Source organism: Megachile rotundata, chromosome 7 (assembly GCF_050947335.1).
Source record: "Megachile rotundata isolate GNS110a chromosome 7, iyMegRotu1, whole genome shotgun sequence".
Taxonomy (NCBI): domain Eukaryota; kingdom Metazoa; phylum Arthropoda; class Insecta; order Hymenoptera; family Megachilidae; genus Megachile; species Megachile rotundata.
Window position 1 is genome coordinate 4,724,835 of NC_134989.1, and position 17,346 is coordinate 4,742,180.

Here is a 17,346-nt window from a genome sequence, read left to right on the forward strand (position 1 = left end):
AAGTTTATTAAGAAAATTATGTGAATACTATAATTCTTTATTAATGAAATACAACTTGAATGAGCAGTGTACAATTTCTCTACAATTTTCATTCATCTATGTACTCTATGATCCTAGCAAGAAAATGTAAGTCAAGTGCTCGATAGGTTTTCGAACCCGGCCAGGAACTATTCATTATTCAGCGAAGGTTGCCTTACTAGTAACATCTTTAATTAACCCGCATGTCATTTTCAATGTGCCTATTTATATAGTATAAACAAAATGGATTAAAATCTTGCAAGAATTAATTTTGATTATTTTATGGAGCTTACGAGTGTCCGCCGTCATGTGGAAGTGCCATAAATGTGGGAAACCAGTATACTTCGGTTAGTTCCAATGTTCACATAGATTAAAAAGACGTACTGATTTTGACAAGTACCGTTTCCTGTCATTACATTGAATTCAACTCATTTATCTTTCATTTATGTTACATATATTTCTTGAGTCCAAACATTATTTCCACAGCAATTTTTGTATTTGTATGTTAGATTGTTCATTATTAACTGCATAATTATTTTTGTAATAAAAAAAAGCCATATTAGTTATAAGATTATATTTATTGTATTGGAAAAGAGTGTTTAACTTTTCTAATATTTAAAAAAGACGTATGTGTATTTAATTCAGTATCAATTTAAGTTATGAATTTAGTGTATTTTAACTATTTGAAAATAAAATTCAATGCATAAATATTTTCATTAAAATATACAAAGGAATTTTAATTAATATTTAAATTTTATATCATTATTATACAATTATATCATTAGACAATTTTTAGAGATAAAACAGATGTAATTTCTGCAAATATACACGTATCTTTTCAGTGAACAAGTATTTAAATAAATCTGTGTTTTTAGCTGAACGTAAACAATCATTGGGGTATGACTGGCATCCTGAATGTTTACGTTGTGAGGAATGTGGGAAACGTTTAAATCCAGGCCAACATGCAGAGGTACAATAATATTTTTTGTTAAACTACTAATAATGTATTAAAAGCTTATTAGTATGTTTAAAAATAAACTTACAATACATGTTTTACATATTTTTTATTGTAATTAATACATCCATAGTCACCTAATCCATATATGGGTCAGCATATATTCTATTCGTGTATCTCTTGACCCATATATGGATTGAGAGGTTCCAAATAATTAGTTCAATCAATTTTATAGATCTACTAATAAGAAGTGTGGTTTGAGTTTGGATTGCAAATTAATCAATTATAATTAATTATGTTTATTGACTGCTACTTATTGTTAACAATAGAATAAAAAAATATAAACTATTTTTTATATGATATTTCATAGCACAAGGGTGTACCATACTGTCATGTACCTTGTTATGGAGCCCTTTTTGGGCCACAGTTATTTGGTCATGGAACAAGAGTTGAATCACATACAAGTTTCGGAAAAAAAGAAGCTAGGCCTTCATTACCCAGGTATGAAATTTGAAATTTTATCATAAAAGGGTCCATTGCATTCTTTATATTAATAAAATTTTATAATATGCAGATCACACTTAGAGTCAAAGCTAAAAGTGTTTAACCAATATTATGAAGGCAAAAGCGGTGGAATACGAAGTCGTGAGGTGGGTAAAATTTTTATTTTACACTCTTATCTAGAAAAAATTCAAAGTGATAAAATTATTGTTTTATAGGTTAATGGAAGATTGATACTGGAAGGAGCACTTCGGATTTATTGGGGTGTTAGGGGAGTAATTCATTTGAAGGAAGATGATGATCAACGTACAGTAGTTACCGCTCGAAACCGGAATTCGTGCAGACGTAGTGTTTCCGATGTTCGTATCTTTTCTTGTGTAACTAAAAACTTGTGTCTACAAATTTATAAGTTTTTACATTTCTCAAATCTTTGTAACAGAGTATAGAAGATGAAGAAAAAGAGGATAATATAGAGAAGGATACAGTTGAGCAAGATGTGGAAACTGAAGCAAAATCTGTCCCAACTTCTCCCGATCATCTTAAGAGTCTCACTTTACCAATGAAACTAGATGTTAAGACCATGGAATGGGATGAATTGGATGAGCTTCTTCAGGTTGTGTGTTAATAATTTTACACAAATATGTTTATTAATTTTAATGTATTGTTATAATCTGGAATTTAATGTTATAGGTTGAACGTAAAGTTGAAGATGGAAATAAGTTATATCAAACAATGCCAGAAAATCTGCCATCGATTAGTTCACAAAGTAGTACCGAGGCATTACCGCTTTCCTCTCAATCAAGTTTTGATAAATCTGATTCCCGCGAAAATTCAGAAGCGAGCAGCCCTAATCATCAGAGTAGTCGTGGCAATGACAGCAGCGTAACTAGCACACCAACGCATAGTCTAGGTAGTTCGTCCAGTACCGATACACCTGTTTACCATGGAACACCAAATCGAAATGGTACGCTTCGAAGGGTAGAATATTTCGATAGTCTGGAGAAAAGTATGTCTGGTAATAGATCAATCAGTACCGATGACAGTTGGATAGAAAAGGGCTTAAATAGATCGATGTCTGGACCTGACTGTCTTCAGAGACATCGAACTGATAGTGATACAGATTCCGTGAATTCTCTTCAGTTTAGGGAGGATGATAACATGACAATGTCTACTGATAGTGGCTTAGAGGTATTTAATAATTATATCTGTATTTTTGTATACATTATTTTTTTTATATACATATTTATGATATATTTTAGCTGGATGGTGTAGTTTTACGACGAAAACAAGGATCTACTGCTATTCGACGTCGTCCTGGAGGTCGACGACAATCTCGAAGCCGATTGCGGCGTCGTTGTTCCATTAATGGACATTTTTACAACCGAGAAACCAGTTTCTTCACGCCACCGCATGGATCGCAAATGTCCGTGTGGATTACGAGTTTAGTGAATACTCAAGAAGTTATCAATCTCATGTTAGATAAATATAAAGTCGATGCCAAACCTGACAACTTTGCTTTGTTCGTGGTTCGTGATAATGGCGGTGAGTTAAATTATTTATTTTATAAAGTATTATTTAAAATTGATGTCGCCAAGTTGAAGTCGTCAAACTCAATATTTTTAAATCTCCACTTTTTGGGTATTTCAACCCATTACTTACCCAATTACTGATTTATACAATATAAACTGTTGTTTTAAAAAATGTATTTTATTTTTACAGAACAGAGAAGATTACGAGATGACGAATATCCTCTGGAAGTTCGTGTCGTGTTGGGTCCACATGAAAACGTTGCACGGCTCTTTTTAGTAGATAAACTATCCACACCGGAAATTAGCTCTGACGTTGCGCAGTTTCTTAATCTTTCTTTGGCGGAGTGTCACGGTATTTTGCAGCGTTATCATTATGAGGAAGAACGCCAGATTCTTCTACTAAAGGAAAAGTATGTCTTCCTGAAAACCTATATTACCTGTAATAATTAATTCTGTCATATCACAGTACCTTGAGCACTGATTTTGTTATGCTTTTTTTCATTTTTAATGTTGTGATATTTTATGTTATAGAATATTTTAATTTGATATTTTAATTATCATAAAATAAATTGCACGAGTTAGAATAAATAAAAATGAGACTTATTTTTATTTTTCAGGTATAAAGAAATGCGACGAAGAATACGGCAAAGAATGGAAGAGTTAAAGGTCCGACTATAGTTAGTATCCACTATATCATTATTTTTTTATTAATTTTCATTGGAAAATCCTTCCTTTTTTCTTTATATATATAAATTATTCATCAAAATGTATTGTTGTAATCGTCTTGAAGGTATGTATTGCAATAACGATACATAATCTTTAGTCTATGATATATCTAAACGTTCGAACGTACTAAAGAGATTTATTACCATTTTTGTTGATATTTTTAAAACTTGTTGCTGAAGAACTAATTCCTATAAATCTTTATCTCTTCAGTTTTTAATAGTTCTTAGTATATAATATTATAAACCGAATAACGTTTATTATAATTAAGTTTGTAATCTCTGATTCGATGAATCACTTAACACGAACGTACTACCGTTATATTTTAAAGGAATTAGTTTCTCGAAGCTAACGTGAAATGCAGCAACTATAAAAACGACTTTGTAGCAGAGATCTCGTGCGATTCGACCCCGAACCACTCATTTTATTGGAAAAGTGATTTACGTTCGAGCGTGCAACGAGCGATAACATGCTAACACATTATAGCCTAAAGTCTAGTTGTTACATTATCCAGCTTTATTCATTATTTTTTTCATGTTTTTGTTGCATTTATTCGTAGTCATTTGCGCGCAGCTACTATCGAATTACTTAGTGCAATTTAACTAGAAATTCGTCTATCTAAACGATATATTTTTTAAGTCGACTGTTTATCGAGCAAAAGTCACGCGATCAGCCAAGCCATCGATTAAACATGATGTCTTATCAAATTGTTATCATTGCAAGTATAATGCATTACTATATTGCTAATATCACTAAAAAACCAGCGAAATCGAATTAAATTTATAGTTAGGATGGACAGCATTGACGTAATTAGGTAGAGCCTAAATTGATCTTAATCCCACCTTAAAAATTATTAGAACGAATACCGAACCGGCTTCCTTAGAGGTTATGGTGACATAGGGAGAGGAGATACATTCATTACAATATTTGGGATTCGTTCATTTATGATTTAAAAATTAAAAAATTAAAAAATTTTGAAGTTTGAAAATTTTTAATATGTATCTATTAGTTTTTAGGAATGTTTGTGTTTCCTTTCTTTATATTGCCATTTTTTAAATATCCTAGTTACGTCAATGTTCTTGTAGCAAATAAGTACCATATTAAGTCAATTTCCAATTAATTTCTGATCGAAACAGAACAGAATTTTAATAACAGAACTAATACTTCCCGTTTAGAACGAAATATGATTAGAATCTAAACGCAAGGCTGTCCAACTTCGTACCTCGTGAGGATTTTAATAATTTTCTTTCCACGTAGGTGCCAAAAAAAAAAAACGAAAGAAAAAAAGATGTATATTGAATGGAGAATGAACATAGAATTTTAACGAAGGAATTGTTGAATTTGAAATGGAGATATTAGAGAAAGTGTAACGTTTTAAAAATATATGTATGTGTATATATATATATTGTCCAGATGAAAATAATTATAAACAATATAGAACTGTACCTTAGAACAGTTTTTAGTTGGACAGCTCCGTATCCGTAGATAATAACATTGTTAATTACTCGATAGTAATTTTCGACACTTGTCACTGCCGCAGTTTACTAGATCAGCGATGAAAGTTTTAATTATAGATTATAGCATCGTATCAAAACTAAAATTGCTTTGAACGTGAGTTGACTTCCACGCTTCGTTTCGAGAGATATTTTAATTGACGTGATCGATTCGTGAATTAGTTTACTATTTCTACTTTATCAAAGTGTTATTGTAATTTTGCGGAAACGATTTAAATAGTTGTTTCGTCATATATTGCCGATGAGAAATTATTGTAGCGAAAATTTTGGAACTTTGTTGCGATTAATGGATTTTGAAAAATTCTTTTTATATTGTGGTACTTCATGGTTATTTACATTATTATTCAATTTTTTAAAGAATTAGATTAGTAGATTACACTAGAATTTTTCCAAAATATTACATTTAAAAATTCTCAAGCAACTAATTTAGAAATTCTGAAATTTCTTCAATTCTTAAATATTCAATTCCAAGTTCCAAGTTCATAAATATTGTATTTCCAATTCCTAAATATTCAATTCACCGAATTTTCAAATTTCTAAATTTTTAAATTCTTAATTTCTCATAATTCTAATTTTTCAAATTTTTAAACTTCCAAATCTAAATCTAATTTAAAATGTTTAAATCTTTAAAGTCCCAAATTCTCACAGTCAATCATACCCAATTATCATAATTTGACTTGCAAATTTTATTTTGAAAGATATTTTTACTATTATAACTTGCACTGCAGCTTCACAGTTATTTCTTCAATTTTAAAATAATGAAAGTAAAATAATAAAATTATAACGAGCTTCCATCTTACTAAAACAGCTTCATACTTACAATACCACATTTTTCTTTCTTACGAGAGTTTTGAGGATTTTACTGTTCAATCTATTGCACTTATTTATTCTAATGTTGCAGCTAACATTATCAAAAAAATACTTTGAAAATATGTTACATACATTCAGCTTTTGTGACGAAAGAATTTTTCAACATCACTTTTTCACAAGTTTCCAAAAACGTTTTAAAAGTCGTACACTTTGCAATATTTCATTGGCATTTTCTTAGCATTCCGATTCTACTCCAGAAAGAACTGTTCTGATGTATTTTTTGAAGACTTTTTAGAGATCCCTTTCTATACAGTGTTTTTTGATGAGGATTGCACGAGATTTGCGTTTAATTAAAATACTTTTATAATTCAACACCTTTGAATAAAAAATATTAATCTCTGTTTTTAAATCATAACAAATTACATTTTCAGTCAAACATATTCGATCAATCTTTCAAGCATAAAATGTTCAGTTAAAAAGAAATGAGAAAATGCAGAGAAGAGAACAAGTTAAAAAGTATTAATTACCATGACAATAATTTATTGACTTTCTTCTTTATTTACAATTTCGTAGTTATTAAGGTAAGAATGCAGAGAATCTTTGCAAGACCTAACTTAGAAATAAGAATTAAAAGACAATATGAGAAACGTTTCTTCTTTTAACTGGAACAACGAAGGCACTCTCATGTTTTTGTAATTTTGCAATTTTGGATTTCGTGCAATCCTTATTCCATTACACCCTGTGTATCATAGAACTTCTACGAACAGTTGTTATGTATCTCAAAGACTTTTTAACTTCCGTGTGTAGACGTGGTCCAGACAACCGGAAGTACTTACGCACAGTTACGATTGTACAGTTACAGAAGAGTCTGATATTGCACACTTGGTAACTGGCTTTTCGTTGAAAAATAAAAAAGGTGTACAGCGAAGAGTGTACAACGGTGCAGATCGATTTTGACCGTTGTTTAGGACAATAGATACCTACCGATCTATAATCATAATTCTAAGCTAGTCACTTTTCTGAATAGTCACACATAGGTCAAGATGGAGTTTATTTGAGTTTTTTAGATGGACGTTACACGCACAATTTTTCAAATCAGCGATAATTTACTAGGTAAAACTCGTCGAATATTATAGAGGTGTTAATTAAATTTAGAATATTGTTAGTGAAATAATTGAAAAATGTAGACAGGATGATCTGATCAGTAATTCTAAATAGTAAGTTACACGATTAAGTTTAGCAAATTTTTTATAACTTTTAACACGACTGCCACGAATTTAATTCGAATAACATTATTAATATTATAAATGAAGATTTGAGTGTCGTATAAAATGACTCGAATAATTGTAGACAGAAAACTACAGTATTAGATTATAACAATCATTTTTAACATTTTTAACACTTGACTGCCACGGAAATTGTAGAATTTCTATGAATTTAATTTTAAATAATAAGTGGTTCAATTGTATTGACAATTTTAATACTATGCATAATCTGTGGAACAAATACAGTAAATAGTTTAAATTGTCTACAAAGTTGCGTTTTTAATAAAAATTATGTAAAACAAAGATTACTGTATCCTTTCTTGAAAAAAAAAATAAAATTTCTATTTTCAATTTTGTATCTCACAAGTAAAGTACTTTATGAAGTTCAGAGATTATGGATTAAAAATCGAGATTCTGTGTTTGTGAGGTTATGTAGATCTAAGGGGATAAACACAATGAGCTATGCTGATGTCTGACCATAAAAGTGATTATACTACTTACTACATACTCATTGCCACCTTTAACTAATACAATCTATCATTAATTGATCTCTCTAGAAATACAAAGTAGATCTCTGTAGTTAAAATGAAATATCGCATTTTAAAAAAAGGAAACATATCATTCCATTAACAAAAAATGATAATCATCTCGAAAGTATCTTAGTCTTAATCTATAAAAATTGTAATTGTTGATAAATAAGATCTTCCTCCTTCAAATTTACAATTATTTTGAAAAGAAAATAAAAGTAACTTGCTGAGATTTTTAATTTCTTCGTCAATTTATAACTTTGAGCGTGTATCGTTCGTCTAAAATTTTACGAATAATTTTGATGGCGTTTTAAAATAAATTTTAACCAAAACATCCGAAATACACATATAATGTACAGAAAAAAATGTGAACGTGGACTGGGCCACGTTAAACTATATCGTAACATATTACATGGTTTATTTGTTAACTGATAAACTTTCGAACGATAATTAACGGTGTAACGATAAAAAAAGTATATATAAAAAAATAAAAAATATCGAACTTCCGTCGAAGAAGTCGTATCGGTAGGCTTTTTCTTTAGTTTTTAGGCAGCTTTTGCTAGCTATTGTAATTAAGAGTACTCGATATAGAAGAAGCGTTATATCGGTGAACATTGTATTTGTCACTTGATTTTTTTATTGTTCTTTCGAATGTTACGTAAAACTCGGTACATGTAACAAGAAAAGCGTTTCACAAATATGAGATTGAAAAAATAGGGAGGGGAAAGAAGAGAAGAAGGGAACAGAAGTGTATGTACAATAAAAAAGTGGAAGCGTTTGTTCAGAGATTAAATAGATTTAAAAATACTCCGTACCATGACATATTTGAAGCGAATATCGACAAGAATAACGATACTCGACTTGTCGAGGCGTATCGAAGTCCAAAACTACATAGATGTGAAATTGTAAAGATACAAAAAATATATACGAAATGTATACTGAAATTTGTATGAAATCGTTGAGAAAGTAATAAAGTGATTGCTTCTTTTGTATAATTGTTGTTCTTTACCTGAGATAATTGTATAATGTTATGGTAAGTGGAAAAGGAGATGATTTTGGTTGAATTATTGCCTGGTTGTTATGGAATGTTAAATTATATCAGAAAATATTATTATTACTAGGTGACATTTTATAAAAATTCACTAGTGGGAGTAGGGAGACAAGGGAATACATTTATTCTCAAATTTTTAAATCTTCTAATTTTTAGATTTGTCGGAAATGCAATTCACGACACTTTTCCTGCATAATCGAGTTGTGCCTTCTTGATTGTTTTTTTATCGATGTATGAGCACGTTGACAACAGTTTTGTTATAATCTGTTCACTCTTGTTTTTTAATCGCCATGATATACACGTTCAATGTTAAAATGTTAAGATAAAGTTTTTACATCAAGATATTGTGTTTGCTCTTTATTTGGTTATAAAACTCTCTGCCTGCTCCTTTTCAATAAGATTTTTCATATTTTGAAATTACTTTTCATTTCTTTTTCCAAATTTAGCATATTATCAAATCTCTACATTTCTTAAATATCCAAATGTCCACTTTCCTCAAGTTTTCAAATTTTCAAATTTCCCAATTTCTAAAATTTTTAAGCTTATTGCATTCTTTAAATTTTTAAAATCCCAATCTACTAATTTTTTAAATTGGCAAACTTTGAAATCCTCAAATTCCTCAAGTCCTTAATTTCTCAAACTTATAATTTTCCAAATCTATAAATTTTCTGAATTTTCAAATTTCTAAACTTTTCAAAATCTCGAACTTCGAATTTTCCCAAATTTCCTAAATCTTCAAATTCCCAAACTTTTCAATTTTGCAAATCTCCAAGTTCTTAAAATTCCCAAACTCTCAAACACATAAAAATTTCCACAATAAAAAGTCCATAAATTTCCATACCTATAACATCATATCATATGATATGAAAGATCTCTTTATATTATCACATAAAAGATTTATAGATTCTAGACTAAAATGATACACTATAAATTTCGTATGTCATACAAAACATTTATTAATTCGTTGGAATCACATGTACCTCTTGCATCCTCAAGCATATTCTTACCCGAATAAAAGGACGTTTGAAACATCGTACGTGACCGTGTATGGAGGGTGCGTGTGAAAAATAAAGGTGCCAGCTGTGAGATTGGACAGAATGTATTTATTTATCTTTGAAGTACGTAGAGTAAAGTAGATCAATGCAATGTTATGAGTAGTGTATCGAGTAGTAATTGTCATACGAGTTGCTAGGAACGAGTATGTATACCCACAACACCGAGGAGCTTCAGCCGCTCAAATTTTTTTTTTCCATTTTTTTTTGCACGACACTGATATACATTAAACGTTACAAGATAGTAATAACGATTATCACCGTTTGCTCGATCGTTATCATTGACGTTACCATTAATACCTTAGCCACAACTTTTTATTACATGACTTACATCTTTGGCATCGCGGATACCAGATTCAACAACAACACACGTTCGCGCAAGTCATACACACACACGCACACACGCGAGCGAGCGAGTTATACACACGGCACGCGGTTCTCAGTTTAATCTCGTTTTACGCGGATTTCTCAAAGTAACCGGAAACGCGGCGTGCCGCTTACAATTACTGAACTTAGGCTCTCTATCATGCTAGTTTCACTAGCTCCAAATTAGCGCTTTAACTATTTTAATTATCCGCGACGATTTTCTTTTCTTTTCATAGGGTTCTTTCCACTTTCGTCTATTCGTTTTTATTTGGATAAGTTAAGAAATTTTAAACGGGTTAAATTGATTTTTTTTTATTAAAAGGTGCAGAGTTTCTGACGTTTCAGTGTTTTTTATTTATACATAGTTTAGCTATGATTTTCTGTTCTTATTGTGGTAATTATGTTTCGTTGAATTGAAAGGTGATTTTAAGATACTTTTTTTAGGCTTTTACTGTCGCGTTTCATGTGTAGCAATGGACGAAATTATAACACGCTATTTTATGTGTTTGAAGTATCGAAGTTTTGTACAATTATTTCTTTTGAATTTTCAAATTATCAGATGTCAATATCTGTCGTTTGAAAATTTGAAATTTTCATATTTTTACAGTTGTAAATTTCTAAATATTTACATTACTGAATTTTTAAATCTCTATATTTATTCAATATTTAATCTTTTAAAACCCCATATTATCTAAATTTTCAAATTGACGAATTGCTTAAATTTTGTAAATTCCTTAAATTTTCAAAATTTTCCGAATTTTTAAATTTTCAAATTATTTATTATTCACCAAATTATTCAAATTTTCGAATTCACAATCTACTCACATTATTTAAATTCTTAAAATTCCCCAAATTCACTATATTTATAAATTACCGATTCAAATTGTGTTTCAAATCCCATAAATTTCTCAAATTTTCATTTTCATTTTCCACAGATTCCCAAATCTCAATTCCTAAACTTTTAAATTCAGAAATTATCCAGGTTCCAAATTCACAAATCTCCAGATTTTTAAATTATCCAAATTCCTTAAATTAAATCTTCAAAATTCTTTATATCTCCTAAATTCTCTAATTTTTCTGTGCTCTCTAAATTTCCTAAATTTCTAATTTTCAAATATTCATCCAATTTCTTCCAAATCTCAAATCTACCCAACTACTATATTTTCAAAATCCCAAAATTTCCAAATATCCGATAAAATTTAAAAAGCTCGAAAATTTGATAACTAAAAATGTCCAATTTTATGAATTAGAAAATTGAAAAATTATAAAATTAAATGTTTTAACTTTGTCCATTATCACATATGGATGACAGAACTTTCTACAGTGCTCTCTAATTCGTATTAAGGGGACCAATCTTATTCTCCTAACTGTAAATAATTATATTCAATATCTGAAAGTATATCTTATACTTAAACTTTTACGCTGCATTCAATCTTATACGGCACATTTTATTGAAACTAAAGTTACTATCTGCATAGACTTTCGGCAAGTTTATCAAGTGTTCCATGTGTTCTTAAACCTTAATAACCTTTTTATTATTAATTATTTGTGTAATCTGCATTCAGTCCTATTATTTTTTTCGTTAGTTTTATTGTAATTATCAATAATTAACATGACTAGTTTCTAAACGCAATATCACAGAAAAAATTGTATTAAATGTACATATACGGTGTTCGTAACATATATGTGTAAAATATTCTTCCAATAAATGTAGATTGTATAAATATAAATGAATCTCTGTTTCGTTTTATATTCTTCGTAAAAATTGAGCTTATATTGTACACCTTTACATTTCATTACCTCGTATTACTCCGTTCCTTTGTTACCACTTCGTTTGCAAAATAACAATATCAAATTATTTCTGTAATTCATTCTTTTAATCACAAGAATCAGTTCCGTAAATTATCTTCTCGGAGAAATAATTAATATTTAATTACTAGACGGGTTTAAAATATAGAAATGAACATCGCACCACAAATTATTTAAAACAAATATTGTGAGATTACTTATACGAGTTAATTTAATTTTATAACATTTGAAAATTAACATACCAGGATTTGTTCGTGATAGATTTATTCATAGATTCACTTCGCACTTGCATCTGTTATATCCTACTCAATTAACTATAATTCAACTCGTTATATTTATTGTCGTAGAATATTTAACTGACCATTATGCATTCTTTATATCAAATATATTCAAATACATTTAGGTTATCAACATAATTAACAAGACTATAAAAATCTTTATAAAGCAAACTCTGCACCTTTTGTCTACCAAAAATTTAAATCGCATATTATATACTATAATAAACAAAATATATAATAAAATTATGTTTTCAAAACGTAATTGTATCATTTAACACGCTTGAGACTACAAGTGATAGTAATGACTGATTATTTCCCAAAATTAATAAATCTGCTTCCATGATTAGTTTTACCACATTTACTGAAATTTTCATAATAATTAGTACATTTAACAGCATAATTGTATAAGTATTTTCAACTACTTGTTTCTGAGCTAATAATGCCAAGATAAAAACTGAATTTGAATAAAAAGGAAGTAAGAGCAAAATTTGAATAAGCAAAAGAGGTCGTCGGAAGATAAAGTGGAAGGTCTTTTTTCTCAGAAGCAGAAAACCGTCGAAGATTCTTCATCTTGAAAAGAAATCAAGCGACCCTTCGTTCATATTCGACATCATTTTTTTCTCTTTTTCATATTTTCTGTTCGCAGGTGGCACGCCGGCCCATCATCATCGTTCATTTAATCGAGGATGCCGCGGACTTGGCTATCACAAATCTGGCACGAACGAGCCTTACAAAAAATACAATACACGTCCGCGACTTTATGTTTCTTTTTTTTTCATTTTCTTCTTTTTTTTCTCTTTTATCACAGACCAGCGCGCCGCCCGACATTAGCGCTTGCTGCTAATTACGCGTTGCTAACGCTTTTGTTTCGCTTTGCATCATCCGTCTACGAAAGCTTGGGAGAGGGCTTCAGGGGAGAAGAAGGGGTTGAAGGACTGATCTATCGATCAGCATTGATTGGCCGTCGATTCATCGATCGATTTTACGCTGCATTCAAATCACTAATTCGGTTCCTTTTCTTTCCTATTTTTGAACAATATTTTAAGTTAATTAAATTGCATTATTAGGTGTGCAAAAGATTTTACTGCATATTTGAAAAATATGTTAGTTAAATTATAAAATTATAGTTGAATAATTAAATTATATTATTATATGCTTTTGCACTATTTTTGAAAAATATTCTATATGAACTAAATTGTAAAATTGCAGGTGAAGAATTAAATTGTACTATTAGATGTATGCAAAAATTATCATTTTATTTTTGAAGAATATATGTTAATTAAATTGCAAAATTGTAAGTAGCAAATTAAATCGCATTAATACGTAGATGCAAATTTTTGTATTATTTTTATATCACATACCGCTATTCAAAAGTTGTAGAATACTTACTTATCATAATGAAGATAATCATTAATTGTTAATTAATTAAAACAAATTATTAAAATAATTTGGTCAAACAAGTTATTTAAATAGTTTTCGATAAATTATTATGGACATTAACTATTTTTCTTGAAATACTCGAATCACAAATTGGTAAGTGTTCTATTTCTGTGTTACACATCTACATATCCTTTTTATATATGTATATGTTACAGGCAGTGTGTAACGTAGGTTGTACGTAGAATGCCAAATATTTTGGGTACTGTATATAACAAGCATGAATTTCACAAATGACTTAGGTGAGGTTAGGTTAATCTAACGCAACATTTGCCTGGTTCAACTCGTAACAAGATATAGTTCTCTCCCACATAGACTTTCGAATTTTATACAGCTTTCCAGATCTTCCAATATTACGAGTACAAGTGGCCATTCTAACCTAACCTGACTACCCTTTAAACATTCTGTGTGATAACCATACATTTTATAGATTGACCGAAACTTGTTACAAGTTTTTCCGAACATGAGACAATGCCCAGTCATTTTACAAAATTTGAGAATTTCTGGAATTCTGGAATTCTGGAATTCTCAAATTCTCAAATTCTCAAATTCTCAAATTCTCAAATTTTCAAATTCCCAAATTCTCAAATTCTCAAATGCCTCAATTCTCCAAATTCTCAAATTTCCAATTTCTCAATTTCCCAAATTCTCAAATTCTTAAACTTCCAAATTCTCAATTCCTCAAATTTTCAAATTCCCCAATTCTCAAATCCTACGTTGAACACATTGCTCGTAACACATACACATGTATAAATAATATAAATATACACCCTGTTCAGATATTTAGAGTACAGAAGGTGATTTATGAGAAATGTACGTCTTTTAGATGTTGTGAAGTAACAAGCATTGGTTGCTAGTAGTAATATCAATAATTGACGAACCTCTATTGTATAATTTCATTTCTATTACATTATTTGTGTATTTTTATTGTGAGGTTTGTTGCAGTCATATTTCAACTTGCAAATTTATAAAGCGTTCAAACGTTGATGGTATATTTCATGACCATATATTTTGGATTATCTTTGTTTAATAATAAATGAACGTATGATATTGAAATAATATACTTGTCAGTTTGCCGTGAAATGATTATTAATATCATTGAACATTTCCAGGGCGGATATTGCTGTTATTAATGGCGATCGAAATTTAACTTGTCAATTTGTTAATGATACGATGATCGATTTGATATTAAATAAACGTTATCTCGCTGGATAATTTAGTCAGTTCATATTAAAGTAATTCGTGTATTACAAGCAAGATTAGTAATTTATATTTTAATTTAATATTAATAGAATGCAAAAGATTGAATCGTTTTAATATTTTGGTACAATGCGAAGGGTGATTTCTTTGTGTCTGTGAGATTTACATAAGAAATTTCGTGTATTTGAAATTTTTAAAGTCATAACTTTAAAAATCATAATTTTTTAAACCATATTTTACAAATTTTCAAACCTTCAAATTAGAAAATTTCAAATTCTGGGATTCTCAAATTCTGGGATTCCCAAATTCTCGAATTCTCAAATTTCCAAATTCTCAAATTCACAAATTCACAAATTCTCAAATTCACAAATTCACAAATTCACAAATTCACAAATTCTCAAATTCTCAAATTCTCAAATTCTCAAATTCTAAAATTCCTAAATTTTCAAACTCTCAACTTCCCAAATTTCTTAGTTATAGAGTTTATAAGGTTCTATATTTCTATATTTTTAAATTTCCCATTTTCCAATCTCTAAATTTTCGAATCCCAAGTTTTGAAATTGAAAAATTTTCAATCTCTAAATTATCAAAGTTTCAAGTTTTTAGTTTCTCAAATTTTCTACATTTTCTAAATTTTTCAATTTACGAGTTTTCAAAACGCCGAATTTTAAGATTTGAAACTTTTCAATCCACTAAGTACAAAATTAAAAAATGTTCACATTTTCAATTTTTTAAATCCTCAAATTCCTATGTGATTAAATCTCTGAGTTCTTAGACATTCACATTTCCAAGTTTTCAAATTTTTTTCCGAATTTCTAAGCATCAAACACTTAAATTCCTAATTTTCCAAATTACCAAATCCCTAAATTTGAAAATTTCTCAATTTTGAAATTTCTAATCCCCAAACTTCAAAATTATCAGTTTCCTAATTTCTCAAATTAAATTTCTAAATCCCCCAATTCTAAAACCAGAAATTCGTATGGTCAACAGTACGCTTTCATTTCACATATCGCCATTTTTCTTCCAATAACTCACTACTTTACATATTCCAATAATTTCTGTAGATTAAAGAGACCTATTAAAGCAAAACAACCCCATTAACCATACGAAAAATCACAAAGATCGCAAAAACTAAAAGCAGAAAAATAGCAAAACTGATGAGGGTGCAGCGCAAAAACGATGAAACACAATGGCGACGGTACCGGAAGTGTTGTATCGGGAGAAAAATTGGAAAGAATATACATTGAAAAATGATCACCTGACACTTTTCACATCCCTAAAATTCTCTTGTGTGTGCCCTCGTGTTTCTATTTTTCTCTCTCTCTCATTCTTTCTCTCACCCTCTCTCTCCCTCTCGCTCTCAACGATAACAATTGAATATGAATTAGAAAAATAACATTATATCGTAGACAACAATTGGTTACAATGTATATAATAATGTACCGGTAATAGTGTTTCGTTACCACGTTTTTCATCTTTCTTTCTTTCTTTCTTTCATCTTTACAGTAGTACATTTTATCCCCGTCCTTACTTTTTCGCTTTTCTCTCGTGTGGTGTTTCTTTTTTTTTATTTCTATACTTCGCCATTGACGCAGGACGTTGTGTTACGCGATAGCTTGTGACAATTGTCGAATAGTCAGTTTGAACGGTCATCGATCAATCGGTTGATCGAGAGTTTTACGATCGATTCAAATGACATTGTTGCTTTGTACCAATGACTATTTATACATATGTTATATATCGAACGTGGCCGTCGTCGACGGGATTGTTGGCATTCTTATTGGCACTATTATTGGAAGTACTTAAAATTTTCATTCAATCGTTTTATTATTTGATGGACTGTGATGAATAAATTTGATAACAGAATAAATAAATTTATAACAGAAATGTAAGACGAGTATTATTAATATGTTCAACTGGTGCGATTTTATATTCGTAAAATATAATTTACATAAAATTATATAAATTTATATAAAATTATATTTTATATTCGTTTATTCATTTCTTTTGTTGATGTTTTTAGGTAACAATGATGAGTATATAATTTTCATTTTTAAAAAATGAGTATCGGATAAAAGGTTATTTTATGTGAAATTTGAAAATTTGAAAATTGGTGGTCATTAACCTTCCGGAATTAGGAAAGTTGAAAGATTAAAAATTAGATAATTATAGAGTACTGAAATTTAGAAATTTGAAGATTTGAGAACTTAAGAATTCAAAAATGTTCGAATAATTTGGAAATTTGATAATTTGAGGATTTAGGAATTTGGTGATGTTGAAGGTTGAAAAGTTGAAAATTCGAAAATTAGAG

At 29.5% G+C, this 17,346-nt stretch overlaps 1 protein-coding gene across 5 annotated transcripts; it reads left to right on the forward strand.

Annotated features, from left to right (window-relative positions):
• Positions 1 to 116: 116 nt before the first annotated feature.
• Positions 117 to 13,552, forward strand: Rassf (Ras association family member). Of its 5 annotated transcripts, none has more exons than XM_012289176.2 (11): positions 401 to 518; positions 894 to 988; positions 1,344 to 1,474; positions 1,548 to 1,623; positions 1,693 to 1,833; positions 1,914 to 2,087; positions 2,165 to 2,662; positions 2,734 to 3,016; positions 3,194 to 3,413; positions 3,621 to 3,680; positions 13,207 to 13,552. In XM_012289176.2, coding segments are annotated over exons 1-11 (1,734 nt in total). In that variant the 5' UTR covers positions 401 to 463; the 3' UTR covers positions 13,208 to 13,552. The 5 variants fall into 5 exon arrangements, with proteins under 5 accessions (XP_003704998.1, XP_012144566.2, XP_012144567.2 ...); XM_012289177.2 differs by lacking the exon at positions 13,207 to 13,552 and adding an exon at positions 13,045 to 13,190; XM_076533677.1 differs by lacking the exon at positions 13,207 to 13,552 and adding an exon at positions 4,058 to 8,837.
• Positions 13,553 to 17,346: the final 3,794 nt, after the last annotated feature.

Excerpts from the sequence above, each read along its gene's own strand:
- Rassf (XM_012289176.2), top strand. The coding sequence starts at position 464 with ATGTTACATATATTTCTTGAGTCCAAACATTATTTCCACAGCAATTTT. Across the intron at positions 519-893 it reads CCACAGCAATTTTTGTATTT|CTGAACGTAAACAATCATTG; the intron begins GTATGTTAGATT and ends CTGTGTTTTTAG. Across the intron at positions 1,624-1,692 it reads GTGGAATACGAAGTCGTGAG|GTTAATGGAAGATTGATACT; the intron begins GTGGGTAAAATT and ends ATTGTTTTATAG.